Raw genomic sequence first — 17,330 nt, forward strand, 5'->3', positions numbered from 1 at the left:
GAGTGAGAGACAGAGCAAGGACCGTCCTCACGGCCTGCGGTTTTAGCGATTTCCGCCCCCTCCGCTTACCTTAAACCACTTGTCCCACGTGAAGAGGCAGAAGGCAGTCATTGAGTAACCCATGAAGAGCCAGTGGATGGTCTGCTGCACCAAGTAGTAGAAGGGTTGTAGGATGGTAATGGAAGCCAGGTTGCTCAGGGTTGGGCTCTCCTGAATTAGCCTGGCAGCCTGGGGAGCGAGGGGAGAGGTCGTGAGTGTCTCACTCGTCGTCGTCCCTGTTCACCCGGCACCCCTCAGGCCTACCTTTCTCTCCACAATGACAATGAGGAATTCCATCTGGAAGCAGACCAGGTATCCCGAGTGGAGGCCGTGCCAGAGGGCCAAGAAGAGCAGCGACAGTCCCTGGGACAGTTCTTTATTTCCAAGGAACTTGAGCCGTTTGAAGACGTAACTAGAGAAAAGGGTGGGTGGGGATGGGCCTCAGAGCAGTGCCTGCTGCCACGCTGGTGGCTCCTGCTCTGGGTGGTCTGGAGTGAGGGAGGGTGCCATCCCTGGGTGAGGGAGGCGGTGCCATCAGACTAGCTTTAGAAATGAAAGGCAGGGGCACCTGAGTGGCTCAGTCGGTTAAGTGACCGACTCTTGGTTTCGGCTCAGGTCGTGATCTCACGGTTTCGTGGGTTCAAGCCCCGCATTGGGCTCTGCACGGCCAGTGCAGAGCCTGCTTGGGAGTCTCCTCTGCCCCCCGCTGCCTCGGTCTCTGCCCCTCCCCCACTCTGTCTGTCTCTCTCAAAATAAATGAATAAACTTTAAAAAAAATTAAAAAAAGAAATGAAAGACAGTGGAGTCGATGACTCTGTTCAGAGACAGCAAACAGACCTCACGCTTAGCTGGGTGAGCTTGGGCGAGCCACTTAGTACAAGATGACTGAGTGTCTGCTGAGCGCCCGGTGCCTAAGCTGCAGTGCTGAACAGGGCAGACCAGTTCTCGTGACGCTCAACAATTGTGCGTTGGTGGGGACAAATAAAGACGTTTGTAAACGGCAAAGGGGAACATGAAACCAGGGCGGAACTGGGATTAAAATTCAAGGCACCTCTCGGTCTTGCTTGTGCCTTGTGAATGTGACACGAGTGGTTTTTGGGGGGCCGGGAGTGGAGACGGAAGTCAGTATGTGGTGGGTGGGTGCGAGAACAATGAGGTTCTACCCAGATTGGGAAAAGATGGATCGCGCATCCGTGCGCTCAAATCTGGGAAAGTGGTGGAAGAAGCTAGGGTCCGGACCCCCGTTCCAGCCGCTTACCGGGCCACCCAGGCATTGGTGTTGATGTTGAAAGAGGCGATGGTGCCGGTGAATCGGGGGGTCGTTTCAAAGAGCCACACCTTCATGTTGGCACAGGCGTCCCACTTTGCCTTTCTGTGTTCGTCAAAGTCATTGAAGCCCAGCCCTGTCAAAATGCACACTCCTTCCTGAGGGAGGGAGCATTCCGTTAGCATTCCTGCTCCTCTCCTCCCCACCGCGCCCCACAGCTTGTTGGAATATGACCCCGGCTCATCTTTCCTACTTACTGTGACCAGCCAACAGGTGACGTACTTGTACAGCACGAACTTGCCCCAGAGCAGCATGTACATGCAGCGGAACCAGAAATCGTGGTTCTTGAGGAAGGAACACACAGGCATTAGGGATACTCCCCGGGCAAGGCCAAATGCCCTTCATGTTCTTCCCTTCCAAACTTGAGGCTGACTACTTCATGTCCACCTGACGGTCCGCTTCGCTGCCCTTCTAGTAGGCTAAGAGGAATACGCAGGGAGCCCAGTGAACATCCATTCACCTTTTTCTTTGAAGAGTCCCAGAAACAGCATTGTCCCTAAACTCCTCTAACGCACTGAGCATTCAGGACACGGAGCACCGAGGGACTTTTATATATCCATGGTCAATGTTAGTTTAAGGAGATAAACCTACCCAGAGTGCGTAGGGAGCTGCTGCAAGCCTTTCAGCTGGGCAGGAGCAAAAGCCAGCACTTCCCCCTCCCTTGGTTTTTGAATTCCCTAGAAGCCCCCAATCTATCAAGAGAAGAAAACAGGCTGGAGAGGACCAAAAGCTGCTCTGCTCCAAGGAGTCACTTGGCTGTAATAAATCAGGCTAAGAGCTGCTCCAGAGGGAGGTAAGGGGTGCTAACAGTGCACCTGGCACAGCCCTGTGCCCGCGGAGGTCGTTCAGTGCTGGCTGATGAACATGTCGCGGCCCGGCTGGCATTGACACCAACTCTCACAGATCTAGAGCGAAACCAACATGCATTTGTAGATGGTGTTACCCGCTTCTTGGCTATCTACAGGGATCCTTGCCTGTCCATTTCTACCTCTGATGCAGTCACACTGCTGCTCCATTAGTAAGCACTCACTTCATAGTCTTCAGTGAGGAGATAGTCTTCTGTGATGTGGGGGCTAAGCAGAGTGTAGCCCACTAGGTAGACAAGGCCCAGACTCAGGCGCTTGAGAGCAGGTATGGTGCTGGAAAGGAACAAGCAAGGTCACAACGGACAGAGGCTATTCCCTTCGCCCTCTGACCTTAAATTACGGAGAGAGGGGTTTCAGAGTGTGGCTATCCGCCTGGAGGAGGACGAGTGGCTCTCCGTCCAGAGCCTTTATTCAGTCTCAGGGAAAGACAGCTCTCTGTGGTTGGCTTTGGGCAATGGTGAACGCGAGACCCTGCGAGTCACAGGGGCGGGCAGGGTGGGCAGGGGAGCGGTGTGGATGAGTCTGTGGTGCTTCCCCCTCAGGGCTCCTACACATCTCACGGCCTCACCAACCGCCTCCGTCCACACTGGGACCGAAAATCCAGTGCGGAGGACTGGAGGATGACCAATTCTCAGTCTGCTCCTTCCTACCCTGGTTGAATCGAGGCCCAAACACAGGCTAGACACGTTCTCAGGAAAAGGATTTTTCTGGTAACTTTTCAATTTTCTACTGTGATATATATATATACACACATATATATATATACACACACACATACACACACACATTTTTATATATTTAACAATCTTTTCTTTTAAACCAAGAAAATGGGTTTTAAAGGCAGGGATGTGACTGTTCAGGCAAAATCCTGTGGCATAAAAGCGAATTTTTACGTTTGTACTACAGGGTCGGAATGGCTGGCTGGAAGTAGCCTACGCTGAAATGGGCCCGCCACCCGCGCTGAGCAGGTACGGAGCGCCCGTTACGACAGTCCAGGGCCTGTGCGGCATAGGCCTGTGAGCCGGGGCCGTGCTGGAGAACGCAGCCAGGGCTGGCCTGCAGGAAGGCACCTAGAAGTGGCTTTGTATTGGGTGAGATCACCTATACAGAGGTCTTGACCAAGAGGGGCAATTACCTGTTTGGTATCTTCCCTGGTATGTCAGTCAGCTGTCCCTGCACCAGCTTCATGTAGTGGTTCATTGAGAACTGGGGCCCTACCAAGAAGGCCCCATAGAAGTAGGAGAAACCAGCAACTTCCAGCAGGGAAGGGACACCCCGTATGGCATATTTCTGTTGCTCAGAGGACAAGGAATTCTATGCCGAGAAGAGAATGAATGGTTCAGGATAGCCTTGAATCTCCCCCCAAGAGCCAGTCTGCGTGTTCCCCACCCTGGGACCCCACTGAACTGGGGTTCTTCAAATAGCCGTCTCTTTGAGGGCGTGACATGGAGAAGAGTAATTGCCTCACGTGGAAATGAGTATGTGCAGGGGTAACTTAGCAACAAGTGGCTGCTGCTTTTCCAAACGCCATGCTGGCACTGATCTCTGGACTTTGTGCGAGAGCTGGATCCGGGCAAATTAGATTTGCTGATCCGTGCTCAGTGCTATCTGAAACAGAACTCACACAGGCCGGGGATGAGGTAGAGGCTCTGCCCCTGGCATCTGGGTCCAGTCTTTTGATTACAACAGCCTTTCTCCTTCCCTCTGGTTCAATTCCTTAACCTCTCTGCAGAGGAATGGGGACTTACCTGATCCTTCCCTCCGTCAAAGTAGTCAACAGCCAGACCTGAGCAGAGAGAGAAGGTGTGGGTAGAGCAGGGGGAGAGACCACTGAGGAGGTGGCCTGTGGACTGAGTGTAGCCAGGAGCGGACTGGGGAACACAGAGTAAGTTTACGGTCAGACGGGGAAGAGCCTAGGGGTAAAAGGGGAAGGCAATGAGCCAGCACTCACCAATCAGCTTCAAGGTCAGGACACAATGTGGCATTGTCCACTTGATATCATAGTTGCCAGTGGCTGTGTAATAATATCCGGCAAGAAGGTAGGCCTAGGGAGGGGGAAGAATTTATTCCATCACCAGCTAGGATTTCTTTATTTTCTCCCTGCTCTAAAATCCACTGTATTCTTTCATTTTCCCCTTCTCTTGGTCTCCTCCTTAAAGGCTTTTAAGTTTGATCTTTTAAATTAAAAAAAAAATTGTTTATTCATTTTTGAGAAAGAGAGAACGTGAGCGGGGAAGGGGCAGAGAGAGGTGGGAGGAACAGAGGATCCAAATCAGGCCCTGCTGACAGCAGACAGCCTGATGTGGGGCTCAAACTCATGAACCGTTGAGATCACGACCTGAGCTGAAGTCGGACGCTTAACCAACTGAGCCACCCAGGGGCCCTAAAGGCTTTAAGTTCCTATACATGGAAGAAACTGAACCCATGGAGGGGAATGCTCAAGGCTTCTCAGCAGAATGAGGGCTCAACCGAGAATTTGGAGCTTAGAGTCCGTAGCTCAGTCTCAGCTGGTTTTCTGCCTGGCCTTTACGCGACACCCCTCCTGGACAGCTAGCTGGGTAGTCCTGGTCAAAACCAAAGAACATGAATGGCGCAGTCCTGTGCAAGGGCTCAGCTGTTCAGGTCATCGTCACTGCAACCTGCAGATGGGGCGCCTGGCACCTGTGAAGAGTGACCTACCTGAAGCCATGCTGCGGAGAGATGTCGGGAGAAAGGACTAGAAATCGGGTCTCCTAGTTCACTTTTTCTGCGCCACAGTCCCCGACCTCCCCCCTCCCCCGAACGGCTGTTGGCTGTGGTCTGAGCTGCCGAGGGAGAGGCGTTTACCATCTGGAAGCAAAATGTAGTGAGGACGGCAGTGACAGTGCGGCCCATCAGTCGAAGGATGAGGAACTGAAGTCCAACACACAGCAGGGAGTGGTAGAGCTGATTTCCTGGAGGCGGAGAGGACAGCAAATTTTAGCCTGTGGTGGTTTTGTTTTTGTTTTTTCGCATTCTCACCTGTGCTGAGACTTCTAAACACAAAGAGAATATTTAAAGAAAAAACCTTTGGTATTAGGATTTTTTTCTTTTCAAAGAGACTCAGATCTTGGCGGGAGGGAAGGAAATGAACTGTATACATATAAGGGATCGTCAGGGCGTTGCTGCATTTCTGAGTGTTTGAGCTAAAGGGATGCTCCTGAAGAAGGCTGCTTGCATCTTTCATCCAGTTACAGCCCCAGCAGAGGAAATGATGGGGGGCTGGCAAAGGTAACCAAGCACTCTCAAAATGTTATCTGGGAAAGGGATGCACGGAAAAGGAAAATTAAGCTCTGGTCCTGTGCATACAAACCCTCTCTTTGCAAGCAGAGCGTTATTAACTTCCCTAGCCATCACACTCTCTCCAGAAACTCTGTTTAAGCCTGTTCCTTCCCAGCTTCCCTCCAATCGCCGTGCTACTGCCAAGTTCACTCACCAAAGTTAAAATAAGCAATTGAGAGGCCTGTAAAGGCGTGGAAGAGATGGATGAGGTAGCTGTCCTTGAAGTAAAGGTAACGCCGATAAAATACAGCCATGGGGTAACCTAGAGGGGAGAAAAATCAGTCAGAGGGTCACGCATGCCTGATGCCCTCCCGGTTTTGGAAGTTTCTCTGGCATGAAATGCAGCCCAGAGTGGAAAATACGTCCCTTATGTGGATGACAGCAGAGAACAGTATCCAAGAATCAAAATTTGCTTTGTAAATACAAACTTAAAACTGAAGATATGGGGGCACCTGGGTGGCCCCGTCGGTTAAGTGTCCAATTTCTGCTCAGGTCATGATCTCGCAGTTCGTGGCTTCGAGCTCTGTGCTGACAGCTCAGAGCCTGAAGCCTGCTTCGGATTCTGAGTCTCCCTCTCTCTCTGCCCCTCCCCTGCTCGTACTCTCTCTCTCTCTCTCTCTCTCAAAAATAAATAAAACACACACAAAAAATTTTAAACTAAAGATATGAATTTTATACTGAGGCAATACAAAATTGGGTCCTAAGACTAGGTTTCCTTTATAGCCTATTAAATATTGCTAGGAATTTTCTCTTGCGTTTTTCTAAATGACACAAGGAATTAAGGGTGCCTAACGATGCCCTGAGATGCTAGTTTACACCTTTATGCTCGATTATGATTTCATCACCTGTCCTGTTAGCAGAGTAATGTCAGCCTATTAACACTATTAAGAGGATAAATATAAATTAAAACCAGGCTACAAAATGGGATTACTGACTGCACATACAGTTGTAGACTCCTCACATACTGAGGTCTGGGCATCAACTGTGTTATAAATCCATGTAAATATCCTGGGGAAATGTCATCTAAAGCTGTGATTCCGAGTATAGTCCCAGGGCCACGATGACGGAACTACAAGGGGTCTCTGCTGGGTCATAAACTGATTAGGCATGGCGAAAGGCAGCTTACGGAATTAAAAAGGGTCAATAACATTTGGTATTTCTGAACTACAATCAGTATGTTCCATGGCTTTACTACACATTCAGTGTTCTGTCAAGGAGCGTTCTACTTTTTTTTTTTTTTTTTAATGTTTATTTGTTTTTGAGAGAGAGAGAGAGACAGAGTGTGAGCAAGGGAGGAGCAGAGAGAGAGGGAGACACACAATCTAAAGCAGGCTCCAGGCTCTGAGCTGTCAGCACAGAGCCTGACGTGGGGCTCGAACCCATGAACCGTGAGATCATGACCTGAGCTGAAGTCGGACGCCTCACTGATTGAGCCACCCAGGCGCCCCGGTCAGGAAGCGTTCTATCAAGAAGTCTGGCTAACGTGCCCGGAAATACTCCTCCTGCAGCAGAGCACGTGCAGAGAACTGGAATCCCCACGTCTTTCTGGAAGGACACTTCACATATCCTATCATTGCATAATTAGTGTTCCTGAGCTGCTCATGATTTATAGTTGCTGCACCTCTTGCTGTCAAATTATAGGTTGCAGTTAGTTTTTCGTGGGCAGTATGCTGGTATGCGTGGTTAACTCTGAGATGCTTAGGAACGTGTTGGACACAAAGAAAGTGCTCGATTATTTATTAAGCGAATAGAAAAATGGATAATCATGTTTTATATTGGCCTATGTCCTCCTAGTCCTTTTCCCCGTTTTTTTCTTTTAATTTACCAACACAGTTCGGGTATTTGTGTATCCTGGTTTTTTCATGGAACAGTGTGTCAACTATTTGATCTTCTTGGTGCTAGGACTTGCTGATGTTCTTTGATTGCTGTTTTCATCATGGGCTAGGCTCTTTAACAAATTTACAGCTGCTTGCAAGTAGTTAATTCTGCAGATGGTCTATGGATCACGGGCTCATTCATTTGACAGATGTTTGTTAAATGCCTACTCTATGCCAGGTATTCTGATTATAGAGCATATAATGAGGAAGGAGGTGGCACGTAATGGTTTATTCTCTTTCTTTTTTAAAGTTTATTTATTCTGAGAGAGAGCAAGCAGGGGGAGGGGCAGAGAGAGAGGGAGAGAGAATCCCAAGCAGGCTCCTTACTGTCAGTGCAGAGCCCGATGCAGGGCTCAATCTCACGAACCCGTGAGATCATGACCTGAGCTGACTTAACCACCCAGGTGCCCCTGTAATGGTTTATTTTCCTGCTAGCAGAAGATGAAGTGATATAGGATTACTAGGCTCAAGGGAGAGGGAGACATCTATAAACCCTTTCATAGTCAGATGAATGAGCAAAGAAACAGGATTGAGTCTCATTACATATCACATGGGCAGGGACAGAACACCAGGTTACAGCAAGTTTTGCTAAGAAGCAGAGCCAGGTACTAGAAAGTATATAGAATAGGGTCCAACTGCCTTAAATTTTTTGCTTTTTACTTTTTAAAAGTATTTATTTTTGAGAGAGAGAGAGAGAGAGAGAGAGACAGAATCTGAATCAGGGTCCAGGCTCTGAGCTGGACAAAGAGAGCCCGACGCAGGGCTTGAACCCAGGAACCACGAGATCATAACTTGAGCAGATGTTGGACGCCCAACCTACTGAGCCACCCAGGCGCCCCTCATTTTTTTTTTTTAAGTTTATTTAGAGAGGGAAAGTGCGTGTGAATGAGAGGGGGAGGAGCAGAGAGAGGGAGAGAGAGAATCCCAAGCAGGCTCCATGCTCAGCGTGAAGCCCGATGCGGGCTCAATCCCACAAACTGTGAGATCATGACGTGAGGAGAAATCAAGAGTCGGAGGCTTAACTGAGCCACCCAGGCGCCCCTGCTTTTCATTTTTAATGTTTTAGAAACAGGAGTACAAATGAATAGAAGCGATAAATAGGGTAGATCTTAATTATCTAGAGTACTGGTAAATGAGTTCATCTATAGATAGTGAAGAGCTTATCTCTTTAGGCACTAAGACCTTTAACCAACTGGAAGCACTAAAACCATTTAGAATGCTTGAAATTAAAAAAACAAAACAAAACACGACACACACTACTCTGCTTCCTTAACCTGAATATACTTAACATTTTCTTGGTGATCTGGGCCATAATTATTCTGCAGTACAGTCATGATGGCTTTGTGACCTGTCGAGGAGTGTGAAACCGTTTGCTCGGACCCTGTAGGCCCTCCACTGTTCGGCATTCTGAGTTCTTGTATCTGTTTCTTATGGCCTTCATGGCCCCTCCCTTGCTATTCAGGGATCAGGAGTCACTTCTTGAGCTTCGTAGAGTTCCTTTCCCAATTTCTACTTTACTGCAGGCCTTAGAAACCGTAACTTTGTGTAAAGTTGTCAAAGGTGTAAAAAAAAGATGTAAGAGCCAGAGTCTTGGGTGCTTTCCTTACAGGAGACTTAGTGCACAGGCCGGGTGACATCTGTTCTGGCCGCTCCAGGCCCCTTCCTCCTGTTTTCAGGTATATTTGGGGGGCGGGGTGGGGGTTGTTGAGTTCCCTACACTCAAGAAGATGGAGCAACTGGCAGAAAAATTAAAGAAGGCAGCAGGCCAGGTTACCACAGACACGGAGGTACTAACAGAGAAGAGCAAAGCCCGGAATGAAGCCTCAGAGAGAAGAAGGAGCTGTGTGTCAGCCGAGTTGCTGGGACAACCCAGAGCTGATTTTGAGCGTAAACATCAAACCTGGCTCTTGGCTGCCACTCAGCTCAGCGGGCTTTGGGGCCTGGCTGCCCAGTCACCCCTTGAGGGATGTGCTGTTTGGCACAGGATGTTGTCCCTCAAGCTGTTTCTGAGTCTTAACGCTTTTTGATGGGAGTCGACGATTACCGTAATGGCTGCATCACCGGAAGAATCTTTAAAAACCAACGAGAGCAACTCCTCGCTCACTGCCCACCCACGAGTCTGATTCGGCAGGTCTGAGTGACCGTGATGTGCGGCAAGGGTTAACAAGCACCACCTCACGAAAATCCGAAAGCAAGCCGGCAGCACTTACTAGGTCCTGAGAATAACATTCTAAGACTGATGGCCGGGGGTTCTGGTCTTTCCCATAATAGCACCAAACATGCAGAGAGGTTTGTTTTATAAACAAATTTGCAGCTTCACGCAAGTAGTTAATTTCCTAGATATCCTGTGGATCGCTGGCTCCCTCGTTCCTTTGACAAATGTTTATATAAATGCCTACTAAAGCCAGGTATTCTGTTTATGAAGCATAGGAGAACTTGTTTGGCTATACTGTAACTGTTTCTTCTTTTTGATTACATTTTAAAGGTGGGGAGGGCTTCAGAAACTATTAGCAGATGAAGGATGATGATCTAACACATATTAAACCTTGAGGATCCCCTACCGGAATGGGAATGTTCCAACAGCAAAAACTAGGGCATTCAAAATGCTCTGAACCTCAAAGTACACTGAAGTGGGTCCTCTTCAGAGGTTCAGCAGTCATGGAGCGTTTCCAGCTGTACTCTCCAGTCACTGGATCAGTCAGGTCCAAGCGCCACTTGAGTCAGAAACTAGGATCTGTCACAACCTAGACTGTCATGGAACTCCTTATTCTCTGTATGGTAGTTGTGAAATTACTTGTTAATCCTACAGGTTTGGAGGCTTCATTTGAAGAAGTAGAAATGAGCTGTTTAGGGGCACCTGGGAGGCTCAATCAGTTAAGCGTCCGACTTCAGCTCAGGTCATAATCTCACGGTTCATGGGTTCGAGCCCCGCATCGGGCTCTGTGCTGACAGCTCAGAGCCTGGAGCCTGTTTGGGATTCTGTGTCTCCCTCTCTCTCTGCCCCTCCCCAACTTGCACTCTGTCTCTCTCTCTTTCTCTCTCAAAAATAAATAAACATTAAAAAAAAAATGAGCTGTTTGTATTCAAGTCTGATTAATTTCTTTGACTTTCAACCTGTATAGCTATTTCTGGACTCTGGAGGAATATGGTATGACCCCATTTGATCAGTCAGTGGTTCATATTACCCCGGTGAAAGGAATATAGAGCATTTTTGGCAAGTGTGAGAGAGAAGACAGAGTTAGACAGAACTGCGATGTGTTGGCTTAGTCAGATACTTATACCAGTTTTGTCAAAGAAGAAAACTACCTCAAGCACCATACAAAGAGTTGGTATAATGTCCATAGCATACTGTAGTGGTGTTCAAACTTTCTGCTCTCTTTAGACTCTTAAAAATTACGGAGGACCTCAAAAACATTTGTTAATATGGATACTATCTATCAATATCTACTGTATTAGTAAATAAGAGGTGCCCAGGTGGCTCAGTGGGTTGAGTGTTCGACTCTTGATTTAGGCTCAGGTCATGATCTTGTGGTTTTTGAGTTTGAGCCCCACATGGGGCTCTGTGCTGACAGCGTGGAACCTGCTTGGGATTCTCTCTAAATAAGTAAGTAAATGAATAAATAAATAAAAGAAAATTTTAAAGTATTTAACTACTAATTCATTAAAAAATAGTAAACCAATTACATAATATATAACATACTTTTAATGAAAAAAACTATATTTTTCCAAAACAAACAAAACCATTTAATGAGGACAGTGGCATTGTTTTACATTTTTACAAATTTCTAGCCTTTGTCTGGCTAGATGGAAGGTAGCAGGATTCTCAAATCTGTTTCTGCATTTAGTCTGTTAATATGTTGTTTTGGTTAAAGCATATGAAGAAAATCTGGCTTCACACAGAAATACAGTTGGAAAGAGAATCTTAATAGCCTTTTCAGATCATTCTGAGTATTATTCTTTGATACTATACCAAAACTGGACAAGTAACTAATTTCCTAAGGGTAAGTGGCAGTGTGGGATCTGCAACCATATCAGTGAACTTTTCATTAAGGGCTTAAACTCACAAACCTGAGATCAAGACCTAAGCTGAGGTTGAGAGTTGGATGCTTAACTGACTGAGCCACCCGGGTGCCCCCCGGCTAAAATCATATTTCTTTCTTTTTTTTTTTTTTAATTTTTAACGTTTATTTATTTTTGAGACAGAGAGAGACAGAGCATGAACGGGGGAGGGGCAGAGAGAGAGAGGGAGACACAGAATCGGAAGCAGGGCTCCAGGCTCCCAGCCATCAGCCCAGAGCCCGACGCGGGGCTCGAACTCACGGACTGCGAGATCGTGACCTGAGTCGAAGTCGGACGCTCAACCGACTGAGCCACCCAGGTGCCCCTAAAATCATATTTCTTAATATCACCACTGATTTCCAGCAGAAAAGCCTTTGTGTATTGGGAAGTTGTCAAGCTCATGGTAACAGATACAAGTTTTCCCAAATTCTAATATTCACTTGAAAGCTTGAATTTCAGTACTGACTACAAATACTGTCAGTTGTTTTCCCTGAAGTGACAGGCTCGCTGTGTACATTTTCGAGAAACTATGTGCCAAATGCCCACGTCTCAGCAACCACAGTCTGTCAGTCATTCTTTCAAGTAAAAATGGTGTTCAATGAAAAAAGGAGCTGCCACTTCAACACGCAGCTCAAGCACCACACAAGACCTTGGCCTCCACATGCCATCGCACTTCAGGATGAAGAAATGCTTTGTTTGTATTTCCCAGTTCCTCAAATATAACATTAAGAGGACGTGTACTCAAGGCTTGAGATGTAATAAAATTAATACTAACTGATGCTTCATCGAGGATATTCTTGTTTTTAACATTTATTTATTATTGAGAGACAGAGAGACACAGCATGAGCAGGGAAGGGGTAGAGAGAGGGGGAGACACAGAATCCGAAGCAGGCTCCAGGCTTTGAGCTGTCAGCACAGAGCCCGACGCGGGGCTCGAACCCACAAACTGCGAGATTGTGACCTGAGCCCAAGTCGGATGCTTAACTGACTGAGCCACCCAGGCACCCCTCATCAAGGATATTCTTAAGTGAACCTGGCCTTTTTCTTTTTTTTGGACTGAGAGTGCGCTGCAGGGAAGAATACAGTGACTGAGGGTACAGCTGTGCCCTTGCCCTGACTGGCGCTAAGGCACCCGCAGTCTACCCACTGTTTGTACCATCAGATCAAATGTCAATGCAGTAAAAATGGCCAATAACATCTTAGTATTATAGTGAAGACAATTTTAAGGTTCTCAGTGACCCCTCGGGGCTCATGGACTACACTTGGGGAACTGATGAACTGCTGATATATGGAATGATGTTTTGGCTTAATCTTCCTTCTTATAATGCCCACATCTGGACCTTTTATTCCTCCCTGCTTTACTCACCCGCCCTCCTGTATTTTTTTTTTTTTTTTCTATTGAGGTATGATTCACATACCAAAAAATTTTGCTGTTTAAAAGTGTGGAATTCAATGGTTTTTAGGATATTCACAAGGTTGTGCAAACATCCCACTATCTACTTCCAGAATTTTTCCATCTCCCCAAAGGAAACCACATATCTGTTACCAGTCATTCTCCATTCCCTCCTGTTCCCAGACCCTGGCAACCACCAGAGGTTACTTTCTGTCTACAAGGCTTTCATATAAATGGAGTCATATAATATGACTTTTATGTCTGGCTTTTTTCACTTCACATAATATTTTCAGGGTTCATTTATGTTATAGCACATATCAGTTCTTCATTTTTAAAAACATTTTTTTAGGGGCACCTGGGTGGCTCAGTCGGTTGAGCGTCCGACTTCAGCTCAGGTCATGATCTCGTGGTTTGTGGGTTCGAGCCCCGCATCGGACTCTGTGCTGACAGCTCAGAGCCTGGAGCCTGCTTTGGATTCTGTGTCTCCCTTTCTCTCTGCCCCCCCCCCCCCCCCCCCCAAACTCTGTCTCTCTCTCCTTCAAAAAAACAAACATTAAAAAAATTTTTTTTAACATTTTTTTATTGGAGTATAGTTGACATACTATGTGATTACCAGTTTCAGGTGTACAATATAGTGATTCAGCTTCTCCATTTGTTAAGCTACGTGCACGGTGCATTATTCTTTCTTTATGGCTGAATAATATCCCGTTTATGCATACACCATTTTGTTTATTCATTCACCAGCTGGTGGACATTCAGGTTGTGTCCACTTCTGGCTACTATGAATGAGGCTGCTATGGAACATTTGCATGCAAGTTTATGTGTGAACACATATTTTTCTGTTCTCTTAGGTATATACCTAAAAGCGGGTCTCTTGGTCCTCTTACCGTCTAACCCTGCACTTCTCAGTTGGTGGTGCAGACCAGTTTTTAAAATTTCCCATTTTTTGTGGACCAATACTTCTGTTAAAAAAATTTTTTTTTAATGTTTATTTTTGAGAGAGACAAGAGAGCGTGAGCAGAGGAGGGGCAGAGGCAGAGGGAGACACAGAATCCAAAGCAGGCTCCAGGCTCCGAGCTTTTAGTACAGAGCCTAATGTGGAGCCTGAACCCACGAACTGCGAGATCATGACCTGAGCTGAAGTCGGATGCTTAACCAATTGAGCCACTCAGGCGCCCCCCTGTTGTGGACCAATATTTTTGTAAAATACAGAGTCATGGGCTTGGATGATGTGAGGCTGTCAAACTGTTACAAAAGTTCCTAAATGTTAAAAAAAAAAAAAAAAAAAGTTCCTAAACGTTGACTCTCACTTTCTTGGCTTGCTTTGACAGGTGGCCGGTTACAATCTGAATAGATCGCACCGACCTATCTTTCTTTTTCTTGTTCACTGAAGGCTTTTTCCTGGCTCCTAAATATGGCTGATCTCCAGGATTCAGTGTTGACTCTCTTACCATGCTCGCTACGCTGCCTCTCTGGAAATGGCATCTACTCTCACCATTAATAGGATCTTCACGCCAAAGACAAACACATCTTTAATCCTAACGTCTCAAGTTTCAGTTCCACATTTCCTACTTCCTGGCCGGACATCTGAAATTCTGTATTAACTAAAACACAACTTACCCTCTACTGAGCCCTCTCTTGGCTTCTGTTTTTATTTATGGTGCCATCATTCTCCAGGTCACCCAACCACGTTCAAAAGCTTGAGTCTGGCTTTGCCCCCTCCCTGTCCTTAGTTCCCTCCTTTCCATAGGATCTCAGCACTGTTACCACCTTGTCTTCTGTGCTCCACTGGCAGGTCAGACCCTTAAGCACTCATCCTTAAGCTCCTGCACCCTGAAACTCATGCTCCCAGCAGCCCTATACCAGAGTACTCTTCCTTCAATTCCTGCTCAGAAAACACCAATGACTCCCAAATGACTCCCGATGACTACTCAACAGAGTGCCAGTCCCTAAGCCTAAGACTCAAGGTCCCTCTTCTAAACTACATTTCTAATTAAAACTTCCATTTCTCTGCTTCAGCTAAAACTGCTCTGCCAGATTTTGCCCAAACATATCTTAGGTCTTTTGACTCTAGACCTTGGGTCATGCCAGTCCCTTTGCATGGAACGCCTTCTCCAACCACCCCTCTACCACTCATTCTAGAAAACCCAGTTCTTTCCTTTTGTAAGGCTACCTCAGACCACAGTGAACTCATGGCCCTGTATATTATGGACTTGTGCCTTAAACCCATGGTACTTAGAAATAAGACTCTCATTTGGTAAGTCATTATATACTATAATGTGCCATTCTTTACATTTTTGTTGTGTATTAAGGTCTTTTGCTTGATTGGTCAACAGTAATGGATGTTTAACAGCTGTTTGACCTTGAGCATCAGTTTCCTCGTCTGTAAAATGGGGGAATAGCACCTGCCTCAGTGAGTTGTTGTAAGGACAACACATACAAAGTACTCAGCACAGTGCCTAATATATCGTAAGTGGGCACAAAATTATACAAATACACATTCACATAAAGTTAGAGGGAGGTAAACAGGGCAGTCTTTGTTTGCCAAACATCTCCTTTCACCTTCCTGCTAACGGTTTTTTTTCCCTTTGTAGCCTCAGACCCTTAATCCTCTTCTTAGCTCATATTTCTCTTGTTAAAAAAAAAAAAAAAGTTAGAGGGAGGAAAAGCAGGCGTTATCTGAGAAAATTCTGGGGCAAATGGATATCAGAGCTTCTCAATCTAATCTTCATTCCATGTGACAACCAAATGACTAAGGGGTTTCCTTCCCATCTGCATTTCAAAAGAAGACTCATAGCATATTTATTTTATAAGGGTACTGACTTCGGCTTGCCAACAGCACTTTTCCCAAAATACAATGTACTACTAGAATTAAGGCGCACTTTGGAGTTAAGACAGACCTCAGTTGTTACTTACTAGCTGCCTCAGGCTTATTGATTGTTAACCTTTTTGTCCTCAGTTTCTGTTAACCTGCCTCATCAGTAAAATGAGTATCTAGCTTAGGGTTTGTATATTAAGCCTGGTACACATCAGATGCTCAGTAAATGGAATTGGGCCACCTCTGCTTGAACAGTGAAGTGCCCAGTGATCTCATCTCGTCACCTGGCTGTGAATACCACCCATTTGCTGAGTTCTCCCCAATTTTCATCTCCAGAACAGACTGCTCCCTTGGACCCCACACTGCTATCGACTACTCAACACTTTGAATAGGGGCACGCCTAACAGACACCTCAAATTTAACAGGTTCCGAAATGGCACTGCTGACCTACCCTCCTCCCTAAACCTGCTCCTCCCCTAGCCTGCCCCACTTCAGCAAACAGCAACTCACCCCTCCCTCCCTTAGGACTGGAACCCTGCAACCCTGCCATCATTCTTGACCTCCCCAGCCACGTTCCGCCCTCAACCCAGCCAGTCAACAAATCCTGTCTGTTCTACCTTGAAAACAAGCCCAGAATCTGACCACCTCTTCCCCTGGTCCAAGCCAACACCGTCTCTGGCCTGTATTATTATATAGTTGCCGCCTAACTTCCTGGCTTCTGCTCTTGCCTTCGTTCAGTCTAGCCTAACACAGCACCCATGGATATTCTTTTTTTTTTTTTTTTTTTTCAGTTTATTTTGACAGAGAGAGAGAGAAAAAGAGAGAGACAGAGATATTGAGGGGAGAGAGGGGCAGAGAGAGAGAGAGAGAGAGAGAGAGAGAGAGAGAGAGAGAGAGAATTCCAAGCAGGCTCCGCACTGGCAGTGCAGAGCCTGACATGGGGCTCGAACCCACAACTGAGTCCAAACCAAGAGCCGGTAGCTTAACCAACTGAGCCATTCAAGTGCCCCACTCACAGGGATTCTATTCTATCAGATCAGCTCATTCCTCAGCTCAAACCCTCAGAAGGCCTCCAATCTCACTCAGCAAAGCCAACAAGACCTGTTCGCTCTCCCCAGCTTTCTCTGGCCCATCTCTGTCTCCGCCATGCTTCTTCCCCAGCCACAAGGCTCTCCCGTCCAGGTAGTTGGGCAGGTCCAGCCCCAGAGCCCTCACCATTAGTAGGTTCCTTGCCTGAAATGCTCTGTGTACAGATAAGCTCTAGTCCCTCAGGTCTTTACCAAAATGTCACCTTATCAGTGAGGCCTTCCCTGACCTTCCCATCTAAAATTGCACACACTCCCTCCTCCTCCCCACCAGCACTCACCACCAACACACACTTCTTGTTCTTCTCTGCTTTACTTTTCTATTTCCCCCTCAGCACTTATTAATTAATTAATTAATTAATTACATAGTATATATTTTGTTTATTTATCAGCCTTTGAAAGTAGGGATTTTTGTCTGTTTTCTCCCCAGTGCCTAGTACAAATCCCGGTACAAAAAAGGTCTCAAAAATATTTGTTGAATGGATGACAAAATGAAAGGATGAGAGAATATTCTCTAGGCAGTCAATGAAGTATTTATTAACCATCCACTATGCGTGGTCAGCGTT

General features: G+C 46.5%; 1 protein-coding gene across 2 annotated transcripts in view; it reads right to left on the bottom strand.

Annotated features, from left to right (window-relative positions):
* The window catches only part of LPCAT3 (lysophosphatidylcholine acyltransferase 3), a 39,668-nt gene that overhangs the window by 847 nt on the left and 21,491 nt on the right, over window positions 1-17,330 (bottom strand). For both annotated transcript variants that reach the window (XM_049625008.1, XM_049625007.1), the window contains exons 2-11: window positions 5,687-5,794; window positions 5,059-5,165; window positions 4,184-4,277; window positions 3,981-4,018; window positions 3,368-3,546; window positions 2,397-2,505; window positions 1,564-1,650; window positions 1,298-1,464; window positions 304-451; window positions 70-228 (exon numbers count right to left, since the gene is read on the bottom strand). In XM_049625008.1, the coding sequence (XP_049480965.1) occupies window positions 70-228; window positions 304-451; window positions 1,298-1,464; window positions 1,564-1,650; window positions 2,397-2,505; window positions 3,368-3,546; window positions 3,981-4,018; window positions 4,184-4,277; window positions 5,059-5,165; window positions 5,687-5,794 (1,196 nt within the window). The remainder of the gene's footprint in view (window positions 1-69; window positions 229-303; window positions 452-1,297; window positions 1,465-1,563; window positions 1,651-2,396; window positions 2,506-3,367; window positions 3,547-3,980; window positions 4,019-4,183; window positions 4,278-5,058; window positions 5,166-5,686; window positions 5,795-17,330) is intronic.

Source organism: Panthera uncia, chromosome B4, assembly GCF_023721935.1.
Source record: "Panthera uncia isolate 11264 chromosome B4, Puncia_PCG_1.0, whole genome shotgun sequence".
NCBI lineage: Eukaryota > Metazoa > Chordata > Mammalia > Carnivora > Felidae > Panthera > Panthera uncia.